The sequence below is a fragment of the Eleginops maclovinus genome, chromosome 16, assembly GCF_036324505.1.
Source record: "Eleginops maclovinus isolate JMC-PN-2008 ecotype Puerto Natales chromosome 16, JC_Emac_rtc_rv5, whole genome shotgun sequence".
Classification (NCBI taxonomy): domain Eukaryota; kingdom Metazoa; phylum Chordata; class Actinopteri; order Perciformes; family Eleginopidae; genus Eleginops; species Eleginops maclovinus.
In genome coordinates, this window is record NC_086364.1 from 19909352 (window position 1) to 19935222 (window position 25871).

Sequence of the window (25871 nt, forward strand, 5' to 3'; positions counted from 1 at the left end):
ACAAATATGAACCTGAAAATGAACAGAATAGGGACGTTTTAAGGAAAGCATCTCAATACTTATCAGTCTGGGATCAGATATTTGATAGGTTACAATCAATATGTGTCACAAGATCTATATTCCTCAGCTTCGTGTGTAAGAAACTGGGTGCAAACATCTGAAATTCATTCATATTGTATTGAAAAAAGAGAGGAATGAACAAGTGACATTAAATAAGTGCATCATGAAGCCGATTAAAATTCAAGTCATGTGTGCACTTAGTTTATGGTGCCATCTAGTGTACAACGTCTCTCTCTTTAATCTATTACTACTAATCAATTCCATTAAGAAGCAAAGGTCCAGTTTACATCTGTACTTCCTGTCTCAGTTCTCTCACATGCTTGCAATGAAGAGAATACTACAGTACAGCACCGTCCTACACGCCTTCACCAAAGGGAATACATCAGCGTCTCTGTGACACCTGCATCTCTCCTCCGGGAGTTCATGGGGAGTTCACTGACTCTGACATGTCACAGAAAGAACAAATCTGCAGGGTTGAGAATAATAAATCCTTCGGAGCTGTGGGGCGATTGGAGCGACTCAGCTTCGCAACAGGAGGGTAGTGGGCTGAATGACAAAATATGATGATTGAAGTGAGAGAGAGAAGAGAAAAATCAATGACTTTCTTTCTGTTTCTGTGTTTTTTTTAATCAAAAATAGCAGAAAAACTTATACATCTCATGTGTGTGCAAACTAGAAAATGCCCAATGACCAAGATGCATTCAATGTTGTATTCATTTTCCGTATTTTCACATAAATTATGGATTTTGTTTGCCCTGTGCTGTCAGTGCATCAAGGATTTTGACATCTGAAGTGATTAAAGCCTAAGGATTATGGGATTTTTTAGCACTGAATTCTGCATTAACCAATCAAAAAGGAGATATATAGGTGGCATAACTGTATTAAAGGATTGAGATCATGGATTTCAAAATATGCGGATTACAAAGTACAGTTTATGGTTTTGATAAGTCAAATAATTTGTATCTACTGTATATACAGTAGCCCTATGTTATGTTAATTCAGACAATGTGTGACTAAAGACACATTTTTAACTCTTATTTTCCTCTCAAAACAAACTTTTTGGAAGGGTACAGGGCATTTAATATATAATTACGACTCTTTTCAGTTGTTTTGACATGGTACTCACTGAACCCTTCAGATTTCAGCAGTGGCGGGCCGTGCATTTCACACCTAGGCCTTCAGTGATGTCCTACACAGTCCTACCTGAATTATTCCACCTCTTAATACCATCATTATGACGCCATGGCTCTAGAAACTATACATTTAGACAGAAACGCAGTATAACCGGGCGTTGCATCACATTAACATAGTCAAGTACAACAGAGTTATATGAATATTTCTGAAGCATTTATAATCAATACATCAGCATTTACAGTTAACTCAATTAATCAGATTATCTGACAAACCGCTCCTTGACACCTGTGTCTGTCACATAACGCAGAACAAGGGCCAGCTGTGCTACATTACCCACATCTGACGTCTCGTCCACCATAACAGCGACAAAGGGTGCTTTTTTAATCTTAATTTTGATCTCTTCTCCCATCACTTCAGCAATAGCATAAATCAGGTCGTTTTGTATTTTGCCTGACGTCCCAGTAAACATGTTGTTTGTGTACAGGTGGTAATGCAAATCTGTGTTGTTCTCAGCAAGAAAAGAAAGAAGCTCCACGTAGTTTCCTCTGTTTCTGGACTCGGCGCTTTCATCGTGTCCCATAAATGAAAGTTCCTGTTTACCGATCAGTTGCAAATACCAGGCATTCCCGGCAGTACAATTTGCAGTGCCTCTCGGAGGCTGTGAGCCAGGGGTACCGCTCGTAGTTTCCCTGCTGTGCTAGGCTCGCTAGCGTTGGAGTTGGTCGTTCCCTTTTCAAGATGTGTAGCTTTACTAGAAAAGTTCGTTTTGAAAATGGCGTTGTAATTATATCTTCGACCAAATTGATCTCTTCTCCTCCTTCAGCCATTGTGGGTTGAAAAAAATAGCTTGTAGAAATCTACACAAATTAGCTCGCTCAAGTTCTAGTTCTGTTTGCTAGCTTTGCCCATAGACTGTATGGCTCTGCCTACTGCCTAGCTCTGCCTCTCAATAGTGCGTATCCAATCAGAAGATGTGCACGTGCTAACGTTAGCGTACGCCTGCTAGCTGGCCCGTTGTCGCCACCTCGAAATCTGATTGGTTAACGCCACAGTTTTGTTTGCGTTCACTTTAAGCTACAGGCGCCCGCACTGTTGATTCTGAAGGCCTAAGGGCAGATTTCTTTGACCCTAGCAACACATTATGGCTGAAATATGATTGGATAAAAGCTCTAACATAAAGGCCAGCCCTCCAAATCTCGTTCTGAGGCTGGAAGCAGCGCAGCCAAGACGAACGCTATAAAATGAAGAGAATAGACTATGGGGAATAATTTAATACGTATTTGTGGAAAAAATATATCAAAATTTAATTTATATTCTGATGATGTTTAGGCCAGCAGAGAAGGCCTTGCTGGCCCTGACGGCCCACCACTGGATTTCAGTGACCCACTTTTAGGTGCAAACGGAAGAACTGATAATAAAAGATAATGTTAATAAAAATACTTTCAATCCACAAAGCCTACGAAAAGACCAAATCCAACCTTCAAGTATTTCTGTGCATCCAGAGCCGTACACATCCAACCCCCCTGAGACAAAGTCCTCCAGTGTTGTCTAAAAACACCCCTCTGACTGCAGTAAGTGAGATAGATTAGGCGTTGAGGGCTGCCTTGTCAACAAACCCTCCACTGTAGGCAAACGCAAAAACAATGTGTAAAAGATGCATTGCTTTCTCATAAGCCAGCGGGCAAATTTGGCTAAAGTGGGACTTTAGCCCGCAGTTCAAATGCAGACAACAACGGGCTCACCTTTTAGTTCCTTGAAAGGTAATTAATGTTTTGTAAGTGTTTGTTGTTTTATTCATTTCAGCTACAAGTACACCCCTACACCTGTTCTAAATAGGTCTGAAATAAAATAGGTCAGTATCGTTAAGTAGTTTAAGTAAGTGGCGCAGTGCCGCCTCTTGTGGCCAAAATGAGTATTACAACAACAAGGACATTTATTTTTCTTAAACCAAAAATAACGTAGACAATATTAACCTGGCAGAACTCTTCCATCTCAGGTTAACACGCCAAAAACGTACATTGTTTTCCTTATATTTGCCTCTCAGGGCTTCCATATATCCATGACTAATTTCTAAAATTAATTGCTGTATGCTTTATATATAAGGGTTTCATGAAGCACAGAGTCAAAACAGATCTGTTATCGTCTTGAATAAAAGATAGGACACACACACACACACACACACACACACACACACACACACACACACACACACACACACACACACACACACACACACACACACACACACACACACCCACACACACACACACACAGGGTTTACAGCATATGTCTGTGTGTTTTATGGCCGGGCCATGTTTAATTATTTACCCCAGTCTTTCTCAGGCAACAGTGGTGTCAGTTACCAACACACACTTCCGCCTCTCCTCTACTCCACGTCCAGTCTGATACTATTAACTCCATTTTTACAGAGGCTGTGGAACATTTGGTGGATGATATAAAACCCACAAAGATTTCTCAAGGCTTCGCTGACAGCTACTGTGGATATAAACATGTCGGGGATGAATAGTGATCAGCTGTACCGCTCCACCTTGGGGATTTACTCAGTGAGTAACAGATACTTAGTATTGAGGCTCAAATTAGACAACAAACTTACCTACGAGGTGCTATAGATAACCACAGGAGTAAGAGTGTCCTGTCATGTCTTCTGATTTCCTTTTAAGAGACTTCTAAAAAAAAAAAGGAGCAGTTTCATGAGAATATCATATTTCTAGGAGTGAAGTTTTTTAAATGTCTTTTCTGCCAAGCAAACATGATGTGAATTCACAAGAGTCTGTTTCAAATTCAAGTAGAGTGGAGGTAGAGTTTGTGCTCATAAATATAGATTGGAATAAAGATGGATTCGTTTGACTCCCCTTTCGGTTGGTTTTAAAGTTCCTCTGACTTTGAAATATTTAACACAACATGCGCTGTGTGTGTGTGTGTGTGTGTGTGTGTGTGTGTGTGTGTGTGTGTTTTTCCTAAACAGACCTTGATGGACGAATTCAATCCAAGCCTACAGAAACTGGTTTCACTGGGAAACAGCTATGTCCAAGCTTTCCAGGGTAAGAAATATATATATATTTAAAAATCTGGAAATCTGCTTATGAGAATTTTCCCATTAAGGTCTTTTTTGCACCGTTATAATAAATTAGCTATAAATTAATCAACATCTGCTTTCTTACATGGAATATGGGAGCCGTCTGTCTCGACCTAATTCAAAGTCCACATGCTTTGGGAATATCCTGGTGCTATCACCGCCTTTATTATGGGCCTGTAACCAAAGCGTGCGGAGGTCGTTATAAATAGACTACAGTATATTTTCACAAACAAACAAGGCTCCATAACCACAGTATCTTATTCTCACATACAGAGGCAGGGATACTTAGACTTGAAATTGTATCTCTGCTCTATTCGTGACTATAAGTGAATCTGAAGGCTTGCATTTTCCCTACATTTTCTTTATTAACATCTCTTCTAATCCCTGTGCAGCGCATTAAATTCTAAATGGGAGATGTTGACATGCAAATTAAGTTCACCGACAGTAACATTTTACATGGTGAAGCTTCTAACATCATTCAACATCATAGTAGGTGTTTAATAAATGCACGAGCAGTAATGCTACATCATCAAATACTCCATAGGAGCACCGCTGCAGCAGAAGCCCGGCAGACATAAAGTACAGATTATTATGTGTCCCATTGCCAACTGCACTGAGTCCATAAATCCCCTCCCAGAGTTCAGGGGAGAGCAATAAATACATGACATTTTAATAAGCTAAAGCTCAAACCAAATCTAAATCAGTGTTTGGATTCCACTGGAGCATCTTTTACTCCTGAAAATAATCTGCTTTTTGAATAGGTAGTGGATCGCTGCTCAGGATCTCCCTATGTATTGCTATTAAAAAATCCAGCTAAGGTTTAATCACCTCTGCTGCGCTGTTTCCACTACGGTAGAAAAGGGCTAAATACAGACCATTTAACATTTACCTTATAAAAGACCAGTAAACCTCTGCTCTGGGATCTAATGCTGTGCTCAGGTTACTAAAGCAACACCTGTCTGGACATTTAATTGAGGTCAAACTCCGATTTCACCCCTTTTGGCTTCTACTGCCCTACAAATGCAGATAGCAGCAACTAGAAATGAATTTAGGCTTTAAAACATTCAAATTAGATCCAAATCAATACTATGAATTAATGTGCTACTCAATACATGACAGTGTGGTTTAAAGAAACTTTACCACACCAAATCTAATCAGGAATTCACTCGATAAACACCATTAACTAGCTTACTCTGCTACGCTAGGCTAGTTAGCTTTAGGCTGTACTGGTTTAAGCGGTTCTCCATGAATGGATTCAGCGACAACGTTTTTTGTGTAGGATATCAAACTGAACCCCCAAGATGTTTATTCATCAATATGTATATATTTAATTCAGGTGGGCCTACAAAATGATAGGAAATATACATTTAGCTTGAGCCTAGGCTAGCTGCTAGCTTCCCCTAAATGTGGCACTACTGTTAGTTTAGTTTAGTTGTAATTTAAAATACATTTTGGAGAAATTAAACACTTAAATGAGTCATTTATAATTAAGTAGGCTACTCATACAGTAGGGTTAGGGTTACTGAATTTGGGCTATGTAAACGGGTATGCTAGCCTGATAACAGTGATTATGAATATGTGATTTTATGGGAAGGTGTATAAATAGCATACCACTTTTTAGAGGAGTTGTGAACTCAAACAAAACTACTTGGTAAGGTTTAGCAAAAGGATGGATTGGATCAAAATAAAAAGGCTATGTTTACAATAATCAAGTAATTTTACTCCACTCTCTCAGTTAGGTGGACTTTCTCAATCTTATACTTCGATACCTAACTTCCAGAGATAAAAGTCTAATATTTGCATAGCGTAAAATAGCACGGGGATAAATGACCATACGATGATACCATGCAAAAATGGAAGCAAGGCAAAGAAAGGTTTGTTGGTTTTTGCAGGTCGAAAGAAATATAATTTTATGCTCCTGTTTTTAATCGAACACATTATCTCATTATAACATGTATGTACATTTTTCTCATAATCACTGGCTCTGTTCAGCTGCTTTTGTACTTAACTGCTAGCGAAATTATTTGCAGCAAAAATTTGCATTTCAAATGACTGTGTTTGTGTGTGTGTATCTCAGCTCTCGCAGTCACCAGTGAGGCCTACTTCACTGCACTTTCAAAGATTGGAGAGAGGGCTTTCCACACCATATCCTCACGCTCCCTAGGTACGTGTGAACATGTTTATGCCCAGCTGGCTTTTGCAATCTCCCAATGAATGAGCGGAAACACAAGGAAGGTATTTCGGTATCTACAATCCAGGATGTGAGCGTTTTGTCTTTGATGTGTTTATGACCATTTATTAAACTATTTCCTACTACTAAACTACTTCCGCATCATGAAGACCCAACTTTACCTTCTGGCGATACTATAACAACTTTCACAGTAACCAAGACACAGTGCATACAGTGCATGTGTGATTAGCATTCTCTTTGATGTGTAAGTGTGTAAGACTTAGACCTTTTTTGTATATTTTATAACAAGCAATGCCTCGTGCCCTGCATTAAGCAACACAGTTTATGTTTGCGTTAGTTTTTTCTGTGACTTCAAACAAAGACGTTGGCAGATTAGGTATCAGAAGCCCGCCGGCAACATGAATAATAGATGGAGACAGGCAGCCGGCCGTGCTCCGCTCACTTAACCCAGCCACTCTAAACGGGAGTCATGTAAGGTTTGGTGGCTGGAGTTGAATATTTAGTCCAAACTGCATTATTAGTGTTCTGTAACAGTACTGGTTCCCTACAGGAAAGGGATACCAGGATGCATTTCAGAGGCAGTGACAGGTCAAACTAAACAAGTCCAACATACATTCTCCAGAATACGATGGCAAAATCAACAGTCAAACTGCTTTGGAAAAGGATTTGAGTTTTTATCAGGGGTCTTTTTCTGCAGCAAACTGTGTATCTAAGCACAATGTCAAGCAGTTGGCTTTTAATGGTAGCAATTGTGTCAAATGACTTTTTGGAAACTCATTGATAATTATCATGTCTTAAACATTTACGACATTAGATCAATACCCTGGTAGGTGAGAAATATTAACAAAGAACAAAGGTAGTCTAAAAATAAACTGGCACAGTCAGAAGGAAACTGCCGCTGCAGTAAACGTGTATTAAGCTATCAAAGAAGAGACCTTGCACCCCTTCCACCAGGAACGAATAAAGTATCATCAGTGATACATTAACATAAAGTCTACCAGAGTCAAAATAGAAACAGCCAGTCATTTAACAGTTAGCCCAACAGTAAATTAGCTGCTGTATTAGCAACATGTTAGCCTTTAGAAAGCTAGTATAGTGGGGATACATGTTGCTATTCCGACATACCTCTACTCCGACATTGACGTCTAATTGTCGGAGTAGCGGCACTTTACTTTTTTTCAAACATTCAGCCATTCCGACATGAGCATTCGGAGGGGTAGTTGACACTGTCAGACACGCAGGGCCCCCCTCCTCCCTCATGGACGCTTCTGATAGCCCTCCCGAATTCATAGAGGCATGTCGTTATAGGGGTATGTTGGAATAGAGGCATGTCGTAATAGGGGTATGTTGGAATAGAGGCATGTCGTTATAGGGGTATGTTGGAATAGAGGCATGTCGTTATAGGGGTATGTTGGAATAGAGGCATGTCGTTATAGGGGTATGTCGGAATAGAGGCATGTCGTTATAGGGGTATGTTGGAATAGAGGCATGTCGTTATAGGGGTATGTTGGAATAGAGGCATGTCGTTATAGGGGTATGTCGGAATAGAGGCATGTCGTTATAGGGGTATGTTGGAATAGAGGCATGTCGTTATAGGGGTATGTTGGAATAGAGGCATGTCGTTATAGGGGTATGTTGGAATAGAGGCATGTCGTTATAGGGGTATGTCGGAATAGAGGCATGTCGTTATAGGGGTATGTCGGAATAGAGGCATGTCGTTATAGGGGTATGTTGGAATAGAGGCATGTCGTTATAGGGGTATGTTGGAATAGAGGCATGTCGTTATAGGGGTATGTTGGAATAGAGGCATGTCGTTATAGGGGTATGTCGGAATAGAGGCATGTCGTTATAGGGGTATGTTGGAATAGAGGCATGTCGTTATAGGGGTATGTTGGAATAGAGGCATGTCGTTATAGGGGTATGTTGGAATAGAGGCATGTCGTTATAGGGGTATGTTGGAACACTCAAAGAAATAACTTGTAGAATTTACTTAATAAAATCCTTGTAAGTATTTGCACTCAAACTTTCTAAGTAAATTTTAATCCTGTTATATCAAGTATAACTTACTTACCAGTATCAAGTACAATGTACTTACTACTAACCTTAAAATTTGTGAAGATATTAAGTAAATGTTATTTAATTATTTTCATACAAGGACCATCAGTTATCAAAATATTAAGTAAATCTTACATGTCTGTAATATTTACTGTTATGAAGTGAATAAGTAGATTTTACTAATTTTTTCTGTTTGATAATTACGTAGTTGTATTAAGTTGTTTTACTCACTCTACTTATGCAATGTTACTTATTTTCTTTTGATAAATCTTAACCTTATGCAGTTAATATACTTCTACCACATACCACACAATTAAAATGTAATGCAATTAACTGTTTATTTAGTCAGAACAGCCATGCTCACTGATGGAGATACTCCATCATTCACACATTATATTATCTTAACGTTGGGGCGGGGGGGCAACAAAAAATGTCGGAGGTCCGTTGAATGCTCATTCACATGACTGCTTTTCTTCACCAATTATTATTATTTTTTTTTTAAATAACTAAAATATCACTGGTGGTGACCATACATACTGCCTGTCAAAATGTTTAACCCATGTTTTAAGGGCATCAAATAGAAATGAGAATATCACAAGGAAGAAAAAAAACACAACAGGAGGTGAAGTTTTACAGCGACAGAGCTAACACCACCAAAATTCTAAAAGGAAAATATGTTTTACCATTAGTAAAATTAACAATCAATGCCACTCCAACCCAATGTTTTTGTCTCCAAGTATTACAATATATCAAAGATAAAACACTCCATTTGTCGGCAAATATTACAAAGATGTGGTTGTGTCAATATTATCTTGCTCTCAAAGACAAACACACATACAACACAACACACAACACAACTTAACGGGAAGCCAAAAGCATTTGACAACTTCCAACAACTGGTTGAGATGGTGATCAGGTGGAAGCATTTAAGCCAGCAATTTGGACTTTAAAGCTTGTATTTTTGGGGACAGCTTAATGCCATCCAAATCCAAGAAAAGTTTTTGGAAAACTTCAAAAGTGTATCGAAGAGCTGGTGGATATGCAAGGTTGAGGGCATAAATGAGTCCCATAAGCAATGCGCATGCTTTAGCGGTGCATCTACATCCTTCGATCATCTCCTTTCCTTCAACAATGATGGACACAGCTGGATCCTCTGCACCATGAACCACCAGGATTTTGAGGACATGTTGCATGGCATCACTGCGGCAGTCCTCCTGCATACAATTTACAAGAAAAAAAGACAGTTCTATTGAGCGACAAATCAGAATTTCTTCATTCATAATGACGTCATTTCCAGAAAGTAAATCATTAAGCTGATTCTGAGCTGTAATCATACTTTACCTGGCAATCTTCAAAAAGGTCCTCCCCTTTCTCACCCAGGTACACAATGAGGCTGCGGATAACAGTGTCACGTTTCTCCTCAATGCTTTGGTTCTGTTAACAGTTTAATATAGTGTCAATATTGAAGCCTTATTCATAAACAATGAACTGTCTCAGGAAACCACAAGAGCATACTGTACATGCGGAGGAGTCATGTGAGCCAGTGTTGAAGCTACTGAGTGTGAGAATTTGTGCTGTATATGCTTAGGAATGTGTGTGTGAGAAGAGAGTCAGAAAACTGAAGGTCCATCTTCCTACAAAAAAGTGAGCAAGCACACCTGACTTAGTCTGTACAAAAACGGTCTCAGCGTGGTCCCCAAAACACCTCCCTTTGCCTTCATCAGGGTAATAAGTTTCGGTGTGTAGTTGTCAAGTTTGTACATGAAGCTCTGCTCCAGGGACATTGTAGATATCCTCCTGAATTCTTCCTTGATCTGCAATGACATAAATGACAAATACAATAATCAGGAAAGGAGATCAATAATCTGGTGCTAAATGAAAGTTCAAATTATGAGAGAATTTAAACCTGTTTAAATCTGTTCCCTGACTTGAATCTGTCTGAAATATAGCATGTTTAAAATCGTCAAGGCTGTGAGGATTGTGCTTCCTACTTTTGTGTGAGGCAAAAGTAGAATAAATATTAGTAGTGTAATCACAATCCTTAAAAACACAATGAACAGTTTCGTGCTTTTTTAGATGAACTGCAATGTGTTCAAAATATTGCCTCTCGGTGTGAACACTATATGAATTGCATACAAGACATGAAAATGAATTAATTTGCCCTAACTGTTCTGCTTTCCTATGATCTCTAGACAAATGGGTATGAAGGGCCCCCCAACTTTTAAATGAACAAGGACAATCTGAGAACAAGCAGGGTATTGTCCGACCTTGACCAGTGTGGCAATGTTTTAATCTATAGTGCTTTATGCGATCTAAACGTTTTGAGGCACTGAAATCACATTTTTTGCATGACCATCTCATAGCATAACATTCCTACTGTTTCTCCCTGATGATGCCAGCATGGAAACCCTTTAATCTGTCCTCAATCTGTCCACTGCCCTCATCCTACCTGCAAGGTCACCCTGTAAATCACAATTTAAAATATTAAGAGTGAATAATGGCTAATACTAACCGCAGCAATATTATATCATGCATAGATTTGTACTTGCCTGAATGAGACTCACACTCCCTGAACTCACACTCCACTCCACTCTTGCAAAAATCCTCCAACAAGTGACACCTCAACTCACTTCTTTCTGTTGAGAGAAATATATTAATAGCACAAAATACAGATTAACTTCATAAATACAATGTTTTAAGTCTAAACTAAAGCAATGATGCGTTCTGAGTTTTTTCACAGCATAAACATACATATATTTATTTTTGTTTAAATACATTAAATAGGTCTATGTAAAGAGCCTATTTAAAACGAGTAATGTATTCTCTGTTCTGGAATGCTAGAAACTAGGTGAATCTCTGATCTAACTCTGCAACACTCATGCAGAACTCCCTTATAAAATTGAGTTTTTAGGTGTAGGTCGAGTAAAATAAATTTCACATAGGTAATGCAACATTAGAAGCCAGTTTAAGTCTAAGCATTTTAGTAGGAAAATGTGGGCTTACTTCAGCCTAAGTTAGTGCTAACTTATCAAAGTTAGGCATGGCTAACATTGCCGCCAAAAGTTTTAGAGGTATTTTTTTTCTACTAGATGTATCTAGACCTTAAACCCCTAAATATATATAAAAACAACTCGTCGTTTTGAGTTGAGAAATATTAAGGTACGCGTGGTAAACTTTATTGTACTTTTTATCCAAATAAATGGCAGCTCACCTCTTTACAGACCTAATACATTGTCATAGTCTTGTCCAGACCAAAAGGGCTAGCTAACGTTATGGCATCACAACTAGCTAATATGCATTGAACGTTACAGTGGGCTAGCTAGCTACGGACCTTAACGTTAACAACACGTATTATTGCGTTTAGCAGCAAGACTCAAACTATAAAAATGCATAGAATTCCATATATTATCACAAATCTAAAACAGAAGGCAATACTTACAGCTTTACTCTCAATAAAAAGAAAACGGCGACTCCAGTGTCTCATCACAACCGTCTTCAGCCCAACCGTCTGAAGTTCTGACTTCTGTGATTTTGGCGGTCAAACGACGCACGTGCGATTTCAAATGGAACTTTTCAGAATAAAAGTTACTTGATATTTTCAGGTGTTGGTGCTATGACAATAAAGCATGTAAATGGTATGAGCAAATCTCTAATAATATGTACTCTTCCCACTCAATTAATGAATTACCTGAATATACTGGGTATATACTTCTGTTTTTAACTAGTTCTAGCTGAAACTTGATATTTCAATGTAAAAATTACTACTTTTGAATTAATATATATTACTACACCCAAAAATCATTTTTTTGAGTGAATAGAGGCATGTCGTTATAGGGGTATGTTGGAATAGAGGGATGTCGTAATAGGGGTATGTTGGAATAGAGGCATGTCGTTATAGGGGTATGTTGGAATAGAGGCATGTCGTTATAGGGGTATGTTGGAATAGAGGCATGTCATTATAGGGGTATGTTGGAATAGAGGCATGTCGTTATAGGGGTATGTTGGAATAGAGGCATGTCATTATAGGGGTATGTTGGAATAGAGGCATGTCATTATAGGGGTATGTTGGAATAGAGGCATGTCGTTATAGGGGTATGTTGGAATAGAGGCATGTCGTTATAGGGGTATGTTGGAATAGAGGCATGTCGTTATAGGGGGATGTCGGAATAGAGTTTGCACCCCGTATAGTGGCTAGCTTTGTTAGCATTCAGCTGCTTTGATAAAAATTACATAAACATTAAGTCTACAAGAGTGAAAGATTAGACAGCAGGATACTAATTAGCTAGCGTAACAGTAAATGAGCAACATGTTAGCCTCAGACAGCTAGCATAGCGGCTAGCTCTGTTAGCAGTTAATTGCTAGGATAAAAATAACATAAACAAATCATTTAAAGTCTTTCAGGTATTAACATTACGTTAGATCACTCTTACATGAAAACAACATTTTTTTAAACCCGTTTCCCAAGTAGTGCTTCTGGATACCTGCAGAGAGAAGGAGAGTTTCAACTTGGGAAGCATCTTTTCAGAATCCTATTTTATTCTGCTGCAGGGCTGGACATTTTTCATCCTTTCTTTGAGGATTTGGGAAGTTGAAAGACAAAAAAATCTCCTGTGGTTTTGTGAATCTTATAAGGGAACAGAGACAAAATGAAAAAGGCTGGAGGGAACTTATATGAAATATACAGTATGTGCTTGTGCAGACAAATAGGATTTTGAACGATCCAACACACATTCAGAATTCGAGGAGACGCTTTCAGGGAGACAGTTTATTAAAACCAATAAAACAATCAATTCATTCAATCAAAACAACAACAGGTATTATATGCTAGGATTTTATTGGGTAGTGTTTTGCAAATTCATTATTTATTTATTATATGGTTCGACTTTACCTTGAATCTTTTGTCTTTTATTACTTTTATACTTTTGAAGAATTACTGTCTCATACTCACGCCGGTTTATGCATAAGTGGGGCGAAGCCTGCGAGCTAGTTCAGGCAGTCAACTCGAGCACCAATGATACATTCGCACAGAACGCCCCTCGTCGCTCTTGCAACCAACCAAACATATTCTCCTAAATCTGGCGCTCTATTTAAGCTGTTGGATCCACCTACCTCTGCCTCGCTAATGCTGCTGCCGCTACTGCTGTTCCCACGCTGCTGCTGCGTTCACGTTGGTGATGCTCGTCTGCCCCACCGCCACCCCAGCGTCCTCCCCAGCTTCCACCTGTGGGCTCGGGGGTTAGTTATCTAATCATCACTCAATGTTCTATGTTAATTGTGGAGGGATGAGGCACGAGCCTAGACGCCAAACTCAAACTATATACTGCTTCTAATAAACATATTAATGAAACACGTGAGTTGTCTGACTGAAGTGTAATAATTGAATGATCTACATTCTCTGCATGTATGTTGTTGGCAAGTATGTGAAGCAACGTTTTGATGCAGAGCCAAACAACCCACATGTCCATGTAAAACAATAAAGAACATGTTATCTTATCTGAAACTGCAATAGAAAGCAACAGCTATTTTTAGCTAACTGAGCTGATGTGTGAGAGACATAGTGTTCCCTTTATATAGGTGTGTTTAAGACATTAGGTTATTGATTCATTTTTTTGTCCTGAGTTCATTGGGTAATAAAGTCTGCGGAAATGAAGAAGTAGAAAAGTGATATCATATCGCAAAAAGCCACATAATGTACACAGTAATATTATTGATGTAATTGTGTTAAAGGGGATGTCCTGATTCAGATCTCTGAGAGCCAAAGAAGACTCACCATGGAGCTGGATGGAGTAGTAAGTACCACTAATACTTATCGGGCCATCATGACTTGTTATCATGATCATAGATTTGACATTTTCTTCGAGTTTAATATGATTTTGTCTCTTTCCAGTTCCGCTGGTTCACGATGGAGGTTCTTCAGGAGATGGACAACAACATTAGAAAGGACAGAGGTTACATATCAGTGAGTAGCCTGGTCTCCTTAAAAACAATCATCCCACTCAACAAAAGCTGCCAATCTTTTGGGAAGCGGATGTCCTCTCGCATGGCATTTATTATTTAAGTATCACAAATATCATACTTATTTAAGTCTGCAAAGAATGAAGGTCAGGGGGAGTGGAGGGATGGGTCAAACTTAACGAGGTATTCCGCTCAAAAGACTTATTTTAACTTATGTGCATACGTTAATTAACCTAATAAACCTTATTTACATCCTGGACGTCAAGTATGGGACTTAATTACCCTGAGTGACATGATCTTTAACCTAACGTTTACCAAGAAGTAACCTACATGACCTAGAGTTTCACTTGGTTTCACTAAACCTAAGCAAGCAGTTTTGTCTCTGTGAACGAAATACGGTAGAAAATCCATTTTCCTCTAAACCACAAGACAGAGTTGCAACAAATGAGGGCAAAGCAAAGGCACAGCGAGGTCAAAAGGTATTCAAAATGAGAAGCTGTTACTGTCTCTCATTATTATTTCCAGCAAGTAATTTAAAATGAATAACTATGGGACTATTGCACCATGGGAATCTGTCATTAGCAAAAGGATGCCATTAAAATGAATGGGAAAACAGCTTCATTTTTCATTTCCTCTGCAGTGCTAATTGTTACCTGGACATGATTTCACACAGACGTAATGTGAATCCTCTCCTCTACAGAGCAGCAGGAAGCACTATGAGATGGAAGTCAAAAACCAGGCAGTGGCTATGGACCGACAGCTGAGGAGAGGAGCCAACCAGGTTTCTCTTTTTTTCTATTGCTGCAACCTGAAGCAAAAAATCTGCACCACTGTACAATATATGAATGTGTGCTTGTAGAGTATATATATATATAACCCACTTTCCATTATGTATCATCAGGATTGTAGTGAGTATGTGCAGTTCCTCAGGGAGAGCCACAGCGAGGCTTTAAAGGAGGAGGAGAGGCGCTACCGCTTCCTGTCGGAGAAACACTGCGGCCTGATACAATCCATCGCCCACCTCATGAATAAGGTATGCACCTTACTTCAAATATCATATCAATATTTTACAGTTTGCTTTGGCTTATTGACTACAAATGCCAAATGGGTCGGGTTTGTCTTACAACTCATTGCAAGGGGATGTCAGGGAGACATTGACAGGAAGGCACTTAAAAGAGATTTCACAATAAGGTGTAATGATTATGTGAGAGTTTATCAGCTCCTGTGGGGAAATCGTCCTCCGGTATAAACGAGGTTCATCCGCAGCACAGCAGATACACACTCGGTTTGTTAAGCAGGACGGATGCCTCTAACAGCACTGCTCTTTTGAACTATGGACTTTTTATGACTCCACTATGTAAACGGTACAAGTGTGACGGACATCTTGAGTACAGTATCCACCCTTAGTCATCATATCAAAGCTGTACAGGTGGTTCAGGAGAAATGAGGTGACGTGTGTGTGTGTTCTTAACTCTCTCTGTACTTGCAGGATAAGTACGATAACCCTGTAACAACGCTCATAACACTAAAGATGACCTTGAAACCTCCTGGACTGCTGCCACTTGAGGAGGAATTTGCTCTGTCTTTTGGTTGATAAGTCTTTCTGAACAGCCCTGGTGCTAGAATGAAGTCTTAATGATTTACTGAGTGAAAAACACAGTGAAATAATCGTTTACATTGAATAGAAACAGTATGGAAGAGTGTTGCAGAAAAAACTGGGGACAAATAGATACAAATAAATACATGAATTATGATGAAAGTATAAATATTGTGTCAAACCTTTGAGATAAAATGAAAAAAATATGACGTTAAAAGTCAAGATTATAAAACAAAGTCGAAGTTATAGGATTAAAAAGTCAGAACAATGACAGAATGTAAAATTATCCCCCCCAAAAAATCTAAGTTCTGACATAAAAACAATGATTAGCTCAATTAGACACACACACACACACACACACACACACACACACACACACACACACACACACACACACACACACACACACACACACACACACACACACACACACACACACACACACACACACACACACACACACACACACACACACACACACACACACACACACACACACACACACACACACACACACACACACACACACACACACACACACACACACACACACACACACACACACACACACACACACACACACACACACGCTCACAATCCATGACTTCACAAGACTCACCTCCAAACTTGAGTCCGTTGAAGTTGTGTCCATGGATGTTTGAATTGAACCGCGTAAAGTTATTCTCCTTCGGGACTTCCGGCAACAAGACGATGCAGTTATCTCGATTCTGATTGGCCAGAAGCCTCGCGAAGCATCGTCAGAGATGTTTTATTGAGAAGAAGATCGCGAGGTGACAACAGTTTTCAAAACCGTTTTTGGTCTCCAGACTTCCAGCCAGCAGTGTGAACGCGGAAATGTTAAGTACCCCAAAGTTTTATGATATAAATGATACGTTTCATTAATTAGCATTACCTAGCATAGGCAGACAGTAGCTTTGGCCGGTCTGGAAACTTTTGGATTGTTTGTTTTAGGTACATTGAGTATTTTGACTCAATTTCTGAAATGTTTAGGTTGATAAATTGCAGTTTTGAGTACCCTTTAACTTAATGATAGCCCCAAAATTCATAAAAATAAGCCCACCAGGAGTACAAATATGGCCACTGTCTGGTTAAAACTGCCAGTTTTTATCCTGTATAAATGTAGAAATTGATTCATAATCCTCAATTCCCTCAAAATCCACTCCACTATCGTCTGCATATGCTTTGAATGCAAATTAATGACACTTATGATAATTGTGCAAATTGCCCGACTAATGCAAATTGGCATCCGGCAGTTTTTATGTGCTGGGCACGTTTCTAACATTTCCGGGTTCACACTGCTTACAAAGTAGACTGTACAAATAAACAACCTATTCAGATCGACAATATTCACATGAATGACATATTTGGAATTGAAAACAGTGAGTTTAGCAAAAAGTGACTAGTTTGCAAGAATAAATACACAAGAAAAACTTTCTTTATTGGTGGAAATAAGTGTCCATTATTCACATGTGTGTGTGTGTGTGTTGTGTTGCAGACAGGAGGTTCTCTCCAGCAGAGAGCAGATGCCTGGACAGAGGAGGTGGGGGCCACCAGAGGACCCAAGGCCAGAAGCCCCACTTATGTGGAAAACTTTGTGAGTTCAGTTTAAAACATCTGTTGTGTCTACTGAATTATTCAAGAGTTGTTCTAAAAACTCCCAAAATAAGCTGCTGGTGTGAGACATAAAATCCTGTGTTTTGGGGGTAAACTGATGGGAGGTGTTCTAGGGAAATATCTTGTGAGGTGAATGACGGAGTTTCTGTAAATGTCGTGGATTGTAAAACCAAGAAATTGATAATACTTATGCACATGCAGTGTAATATTGGGGAACATGTGAATAATTGCAATGATATCTTTGTTACAACAGTGCCCTCTGCTGGTTGGAGGCTGATTTCATTTTAAATCCATCAGTTTTCTGTTGGAGAAAAGCTTTCTAAAGAAGGATTAAACGTGCAGCTGAAACAGAAAGACAGAGGTTACAGATGGCCTGGCATTAAAATAAATACATATGCTGTGATAAAGCTAGTATTTATTTAAAAATATTCACATTAACTGAAATCTGGACCTTGTATCATCTGAATAAAGTCTTTGAGTCTATATTAAATATGGCTCTACATCTCAAGACAGTGGCATTAACACACTGGATAATTCACAAACCATATGGTTCTCTCTATGAGGTCTGAAATTACCATTTATATAAACAACAGGGACGCCCCTGAGATAAACCCTGTCAGTTTCAGTCTGTTCCTCATCTGGAAGGTGGCGTGCCAACGAACCCGCAGATCCCACATCCTACTGTAATAACAAACGGAGGATTAACATGGATTCTGTGTTTGTTTTGGTCCAACGCGGGATTTATCCTTTGCTTATAACAGAGCGAGGCCATGAGCCGCATTAGACTGATATTCCAGCTGTACTTCTACAGTTAGGTCTGCAAATGAGAAAATATGTTTCAATGATCTGGAGATTTCTTTCCCATTTGATCTGTATAGTGTCAGGAAATGCCACGTACAGTAAAGTCCAAGGTGATGTCTTGAAATGTCTTGTTTCGTCACTGCAAAACCAGAAAGTGTTCAGTTTAATATGATATCAAAAGCGGAAAGCAGTACAGTATTTCCATATTTAACAGGCTAAAAAACAGCATTTTCTACATTTCTGCATGAAAAACATTTTAATTCTTCATTGTTTTTTATTATATTTGGTGTTTATCTTATTAATGGTTAAGTTGACTTATTGCTGCATTTCAAATATACATTTCCCCTTGTAGAATCCAGTATTTCTGTCACATGGACTTCTTTGCTTTGTTTCTCCTTTGCTATTATGATCACATTATACCCTGAGTTGTACAAGATATTGCTAACTCCAACTTGTGTTTGTATTGTTGTACAGATGTCGTTGAGAGAGGACATGAGGAAGAGCAGGGAGGAGCTTCCCCTCGGCAGAATACCATCACGGGGTGAGGGGATTCATTCAAAACATATTACTGACCCCAGTGTTGGATGGTAACTAGGGGCGTTTACTCAAGCACTGTACTTAAGCACAAAGTCGCACTATTTGTAGTATTTTCATTTCCATTTCCATACTTCTACAATCTAAATCAGCTGCAAATTTGTACTTTTAACTATTTATTCAAGTTCAGTTTTAGCAAAGATCTCATTCGGTGAAAAGCATGAATCTCCATTTGTGTCGCCTTTGAATTTTGATAGTTAACTGATTAAAGTGTTCATTTCTTTCAATTCATTCAATTATTGGAGAAGCCTCTTTGATCAGCAGGAAAATGCATCAACACAATTGTATCAGGACTTATTCCTGCGCATGAATACTTTTACTTGTTATATTTGAATACATTTTGGTACAAATACTCAGATTTTAGATGTGAGTTATAGAATGATTACTAGTGTTATCAGTACTTTTACTACAGTAAAATATGTCAATACTTCTCCCGTTACTGACTGACCATATTTAATGTCTAAAATGCCTCAAAACACACAACGTTTGAGTCCCTGAACACAACACAACATTTCAAAATATTCCGAATGTGCTTCTGTGCCACGTATTACATGTTCGGTTTTTCTCTAAAGTATTTCTGTAATATTCCTAATAGTCAGTAAATTATTTGGGGCCCATAATGCCTCCACCAGTGCTAATTTTGCCCTCACTCCACCACCCTCTTTATCGCTCTTTAAGCCTTTTATCTCCGTTTCTCTCTCCCTGTTCTATCTTTCTCTCCTGCTTCATAATTTTGCACACTTGCATAGCTTCTCATTCCTGTGCAGAACGTCTGTCTAATTACTTGCTTATCTAGAGTGAAATAAAAGATAAAGAACCAGAGTATCAAAAACAGACAATAAACAATCTGTCGAGTATTAAACAGCACTTCCTGCTATATTCCACTTTTGCTCTTCTGAAACATTGCATGCAGCAGGCTAATCAGCACAAACATTCCTCCTCCCTCTCTGGTATAATTCAATTAACTGCCATCTAAGCAAAAATAAGTATGCATAAAGTAAAGTATTTAGTAGTCTGCTAACCCTCTGTGTTGAGATTCCAGGGCCATAATTAAAAAATCCTTGCTGCCTTTATTTTGTTAATTAATCTTTTCACTAGAGATCTTTCTTTGGTGTTCAAGCTGGTTTATCATCTGACTCGTGCTTTAACAAATCCTCTTGGTTGCACCCTTCATTCCTCATCTCTCCAGCTCCGTCACCCGTGGGAAGCGTTTCTCGCTTCGCAGAAGGAGGTAGAAGAGAAGATCTCACGAGGGCCCGGGTGGCCCACCAGCCCGGCGGCTCCAACCCAACCCTGCTGCCCTTCAACAAGGGAGAGACGATCACTCTGCTGGTCCAACAACCCAGGAACGGCTGGCTGTTTGGACGCGCCGACAGCAGCTCACGGTGAGAGTTGAATGAATATTTGTGTGGCATCTGTCTGTCTTGCTTCAAAACTACATATTATGCTCTTTTCACGCTCTGTCTGAAACCAGAGCCAAATCTGCTCTGATTGGTTAGCTGGCCGGCTCTGTTGTGATTGGTGTACGGCTAAGCTTTTCCCCGCCCCTTAGCCTATGACGTACCATACCGTGCTCTGAGCTAAATGCAGACTCTAATCATGCAAATATGCTAAAAGGTTAGCATGATAGATTGAACTTTGGTATTTGAGCCTTTGCAGACCATTTACATGCACACAAACCTATATAACACACTACAGGAAATGGATAACCGGAAAAAGCATAATCATCTAATCCACTTCCATCAACTTTACTGCCTGGCTTTTTTTGTTTCCAGTCAGGGATGGTTTCCAGCCTCCTATGTGGAACCAGTGGATGATCCTCCAATGCCATCCAGCTCTGGGTAAACATCCAATGCACTGTATTCAATAAAAAATACACGCCATATCAAGAGTAGTCTTTTGATAGATACAGTGAATGACGACTACTGTGCACAACACCATGGTAAAAACCTTTCCAGCATTTGGAGTTACAGTCAACAGCTGATTAGCTTAGCTTAGCACAACCACCATACAACTACTAGCATGACTAAGCATATTATTTGCATCAAAGTGTCATTTAATTTACTTCAGTGTAACACATAAATGATCATCTTTTGAGTAGGCTATTCATGATTTGATGAGTAGGAATCCTTGTTTATTTTCTATCAATTGTTAAACTGCTATTAAAGCCGTAGCAAACTATGCTATTCATGATTACACGACAAGCAAGTAAATTCAAGAATAAAGTTTGGTTCTCTCAGAATAGACTCTTAAATCTAATCATGAATTACTCATTGACAAACTGAACTGCATTAGCCAATGTCACTCTTCCAAATGAGTTAACTTGAAAATTCAATTGTGTTTTGATGTTTTAAGTGGAGTATTTTGAGCGATGCTACCTGTCTCGACCGCGACCCCTCTGTGTCCGGCCTCATGTTTTTGAGCCTTACTTCCCACAGTCCAAAACAACTTTAAAAAAAACACAATGCATTATTTATCTGCAGACATTACGAATGAATGGAGTGACTTTGCCTTTCAACCTGATACAGGATTTATTGTGAAGCGCCCCCAGGGTGTCCTTATTGTTTTATGGGTTCAATATTTTAAAAAGAGGGTCAGCATGAAGTGGAGGCCTGGAATAATAACATGAACTATTTAATATATTTGGGTGGCCCATTGCTTTGAGGAAAACAAGTAAAAGGGTTTAAACCAAAGCTTTGCTCAGTCACTGTAGATGCATGCAAGGTTTTTATTCCTAAAAAATGTTAATTTAATGAACAACATTTTAGTTTGAAATGAAATCTCAAATGTTTTTTAAAGAAAACTTGCTTAAACTAAAATGTTTCTGTTCAAATCTTATACCTTTTGACTATGAAGGACAATAAGCAAGCTCTTGAAACTCCCTTATTTTTTTTAAATTTCAGGCGCTCCGTTCTCCGAAAAAGTAACTCCATGAACAACCTGCTCGACCAATCAGGAGGCAGCAGCTACAGCGGAGCCCCGCCCCCTCCGCCGCCACCTCCTTCATTTTCAAATAACCAGTACGAGACGCGACCAATCACACCGACTCCTGACAAAAGGGCGGAGTCTAATTCAGAACACAAGGTAAGGCTGTCTGATTACTGATCACTGTAGCCTATATCAATCAATTCACTCTCTGCTAAAAGAGAACTGAGAAATATTCATCTATTTCAATCATAAATGTACTTTTTTTTTTTGTTTATTCAGTCTTTTTAAAAGCATTTGGGACCTTTAATCTTGTAGTTGTAACAAATGGCTCTATCAATAATTATTTGGCCTTGTTTTATCTCTATCTAAGCGCTATTAGAGTCAATAATAGATACAAGCGTCATTAATAAGAACAATTTCTGGCTCATCAAGGTGTTGAAAATCCTGTTGGATTAACCTTTCTAATAATAACGTTTGAAAATGTGGTCATCCATTCATAAATGCTCTGGGTTTTTCCGCTTTGTAGCTGGTAATAAGTCATTATTAAAGCGTTTTAATCCAAGTCTGCCATTTTAATATGGATTTAAAGTTGCTAAATGTCCCAGAAATAAGTGGTCACATGGTTTTTAACAACCTCCAACTCAAACCTATTATTGGCTTTTTATAAAGATCTGTGAAATACTCAGTCGTGACAATACATAATCCCTTCATAAATAATCTTGTATTCATGCTTTAATACCACAAAGTGAAAGTGTATGGGACAGCGCTGATGTCACAAAGGTTAATCATGTAAATCTTTGATGGTATTTGACCAGTGTGTCCTGCAGGGGCACTGCAGCAGCGTCCTGTTCTCAATGGCTCCTCAGCCCTCATTCTGGTGGATGCATGGAGGGAGCTCCAGCTGCTGATGGTGTATGAGCGAGGAGGTTGTGTGCATGTGTGTGTGCGTGCGTGTGTGTGTGTGTGTGTGTGTGTGTGCCAGCTCTTGTTTTGGCATGCCGTAACTCTGTTTGAAGTCCTTGTGACTAAACCGGTCTGGTACCTAACCTTTGAGGTGCTGCAGTGTGACGATACAGCAAATGTCTTTTCTCTTCGGTGCTACTCAAGTGCACGGTTGCTTGAATCATTTTGTTTTCAAGTGCACATGGTCTCTGCATGGGGTCTGTTACTCTCTTGCCCATCTTATCTATAAAAATGTTATGTAGCAGTGTGTGTGTGTGTGTGTGAGGCTGCCTATCACAACACATCACTGAGCCGCTTGTTTGAGAACGGACTGAAAGCAGAAGGGCGAGGGGTCGAGGACCAGAGCTTTCCATTAGTGCATGCGTCTACATCTCGATTGGCTTTCTCTCACTCGTACCTTTTTTCTCATGTTGTTTTTTCCAGAGATCAAAACAACATGCATCACAACCAGAACTTTTCCCGAGGTAAGATCAATTCACCTCTGGCTCTCTCTCAGGCTGTCGAAATGTTTAAACAGCACTACAGAAAATAAAGATGTGTTTTTGAAGTATATCATGAACCCATTAAGCGAGCGAACAACAGAAGAGGGCCTCGATCTAAATGGCACAGAATTGCTTTCCTTCCATTAGAGTTTGAAGTGCAGTTTAGCACTGAAACCATTTCAGTTACGGCCGTTTGGGAACCGTGACTATCACTCAGGGTCGCCAGATGAAGCTTCTGCAGTGTGAAATGAACTTCTCATTTCTCTTAATATAACCTCCGCTGTTTGGCTAAAAGATGCTATTTTCTGATATTGCTTCTCTGCACTCTGTCTCTGCCTCCTCCAACACCCATTTCTCTTTTATTTTGAAGGGGTACCAACCCATTTGCCACCGTTAAGCTGAAGCCCACGTCAACCGATGACAGATCGGCCCCGTTCGTTCACCGACGATGACATCTTTACCCTGAACTAAACGCTTTCGTGGAGCCTATTTTTGACCTTTTAAAAAAAATAGCTAAGCATATACGGTTGAAATTGTGTCTGTAAATCTTGAGTTGAGGCTGTCTAGCAGTTCATACCTTGCCATAAAACCCTCCGTTTGCCGAAGAAAGAGGAAGAAAAAGTCTAAATATTTTAGAATTCTTGGGTTCGCACAAAGAGTGTTGATTTTGGACCACTTATCTACAGGTAACCTTTTATAAAAGCTTACACCTTAAAAAAATGGTGAATAAATCATGTATTAATTATACTTGGAAGGGATGTATACGTTTTCCGGTAACTCCTGTGGGTGGATCCTTTCTAATTGGTATTAATACTGTTTGGAAAGTTGGTCATCCATTCCTAAATACTTGAAGGTTTCTCACTTTGCTACAAAAAGTTGACCTTGAGTGGAGTCGGTTTTGTCAGGTTTTCTTCCTCCCTTTCTATACAGTAATGTTTGCTAGAAAAAGAGGGTAAAATAAAAAGTATACATATTTTATAATTCTGTAGAGATACATGTATATTTTTAACACAAATGGTGTTTTTTTAATTCTAGAATGGTTTAATCCGTGTTGTTTTCATAATAAGATGGCTCTGGTTTAAGCTTGTGTTATAATTAGGGTCTGAATACAAACATCATCAGGTCATAGAAGATGATGAAGAAGATGAAGATTCAACTTTAGGACCCTATAGGAATCAAATTGTTATTTATCCTTATTATTTTTCCTAATGAATTGCAAATTTGAGTGCCTAAACATGTTCGAATGTTCAGGTAAAAATATACGTAAAATTGGGTTTGTATGTACCATCGTGGCAAAAAAGGCTCAACAGCGGCTCTTGACACCACAGCGCCCATATGAACGAAAGTCCTACATGTTGTTTATAATGAATCTCTTTGAAACAAATGTGTTCATGTAATATACAAGTAATGTATGAGTCGATCTTAAATCTTCATTTCTTCTCTGGTGTATTGTAATTTTTACAGATTACATGTGACTGATTTAATGATTTTGGGAATAAATGATGTATATTTATAATGTGTATTTCATATATCATTTAGAGCTCCAGGATGGATGCATGATACATAATGATTTTAATGCCATTATATTGCATTTCCACACTTTTCCTCTACGTGTTCCACCGAATTACATCCATTCATACATATTAATTGCAACGCTAATTTACTTTGCAAAATGAAAATGTAACCTCTGGCAGAAAATGAAATATATCGTATAAGAATAATAGGAAAAATAAATGTAGTCTGAGCCGGAAATCTGATGAAAAATGCAATGCGTTCATAGATAATGTAATACCATCTTTATTGCATCATATAATTACTTGAACCAATTATGGGTCATTACCTTTTTAGCTGGTGGCATTTTCTTACAGACTGTAGTGATAATGTTTATCCATAATGTAATTAGTACCAAGAATAAAAACGTGACTTCATTATATAATAAAGATATTGGCAGTGCATTATTAATAAAAAGCTCCTGATTATTTTACTTCAAATATTCTGTATTTTTCTATACCATTAAATAAATCACTTGTAATTGTATTTCTTATGAAAGACCTCGGCTTGTTTGCGCTTCACTCAAATATTCTTTTTTTTAAGTGATCCCCTCTAAGCTTCTGATGTGTTTATTTGCTCAGGCAGTAAAATGGCCTACTAAAGAAGATCAGGCCTGTTTGGGTCCTCCACTGGGGATACTTAACCCAAATTGAACCTCAGTGTGAATCCAATTCTGCTAATGGTCTGACAGCATGGCTCTGCTAAACTGGCACAGCACTCCTCAAGACTTGTTGGCATATGGAATAATGTTGCCCCCGCCTCTGATAGAAAATAATAATAATGCATATGGATGTGGACTGTGGAGAGACGCTTGTTAGAGAACTGTCA

General features: G+C 38.9%; 1 protein-coding gene and 1 long non-coding RNA gene across 2 annotated transcripts; one reads left to right on the forward strand and one right to left on the reverse strand.

Moving 5' to 3' along the window:
• Positions 1–3556: 3556 nt before the first annotated feature.
• On the forward strand, positions 3557–25008 carry baiap2l2a (BAR/IMD domain containing adaptor protein 2 like 2a). The gene is made up of 14 exons (XM_063904796.1): positions 3557–3758; positions 4181–4256; positions 6369–6455; positions 14265–14326; positions 14425–14496; positions 15193–15273; positions 15394–15525; positions 17606–17704; positions 19000–19066; positions 20309–20504; positions 20895–20960; positions 22023–22203; positions 23434–23474; positions 23863–25008. The coding sequence occupies exons 1-14, from the start codon at positions 3705–3707 to the stop codon at positions 23942–23944; spliced, it is 1296 nt and encodes a 431-aa protein (XP_063760866.1). The 5' UTR covers positions 3557–3704; the 3' UTR covers positions 23945–25008.
• Positions 9649–10332, reverse strand: LOC134877777 (uncharacterized). Its single transcript, XR_010167617.1, has 3 exons — positions 10196–10332; positions 9879–9971; positions 9649–9751 (listed from the first exon to the last, which is right to left on the reverse strand). It is a non-coding gene; the product is annotated as an uncharacterized LOC134877777 (long non-coding RNA).
• Positions 25009–25871: the final 863 nt, after the last annotated feature.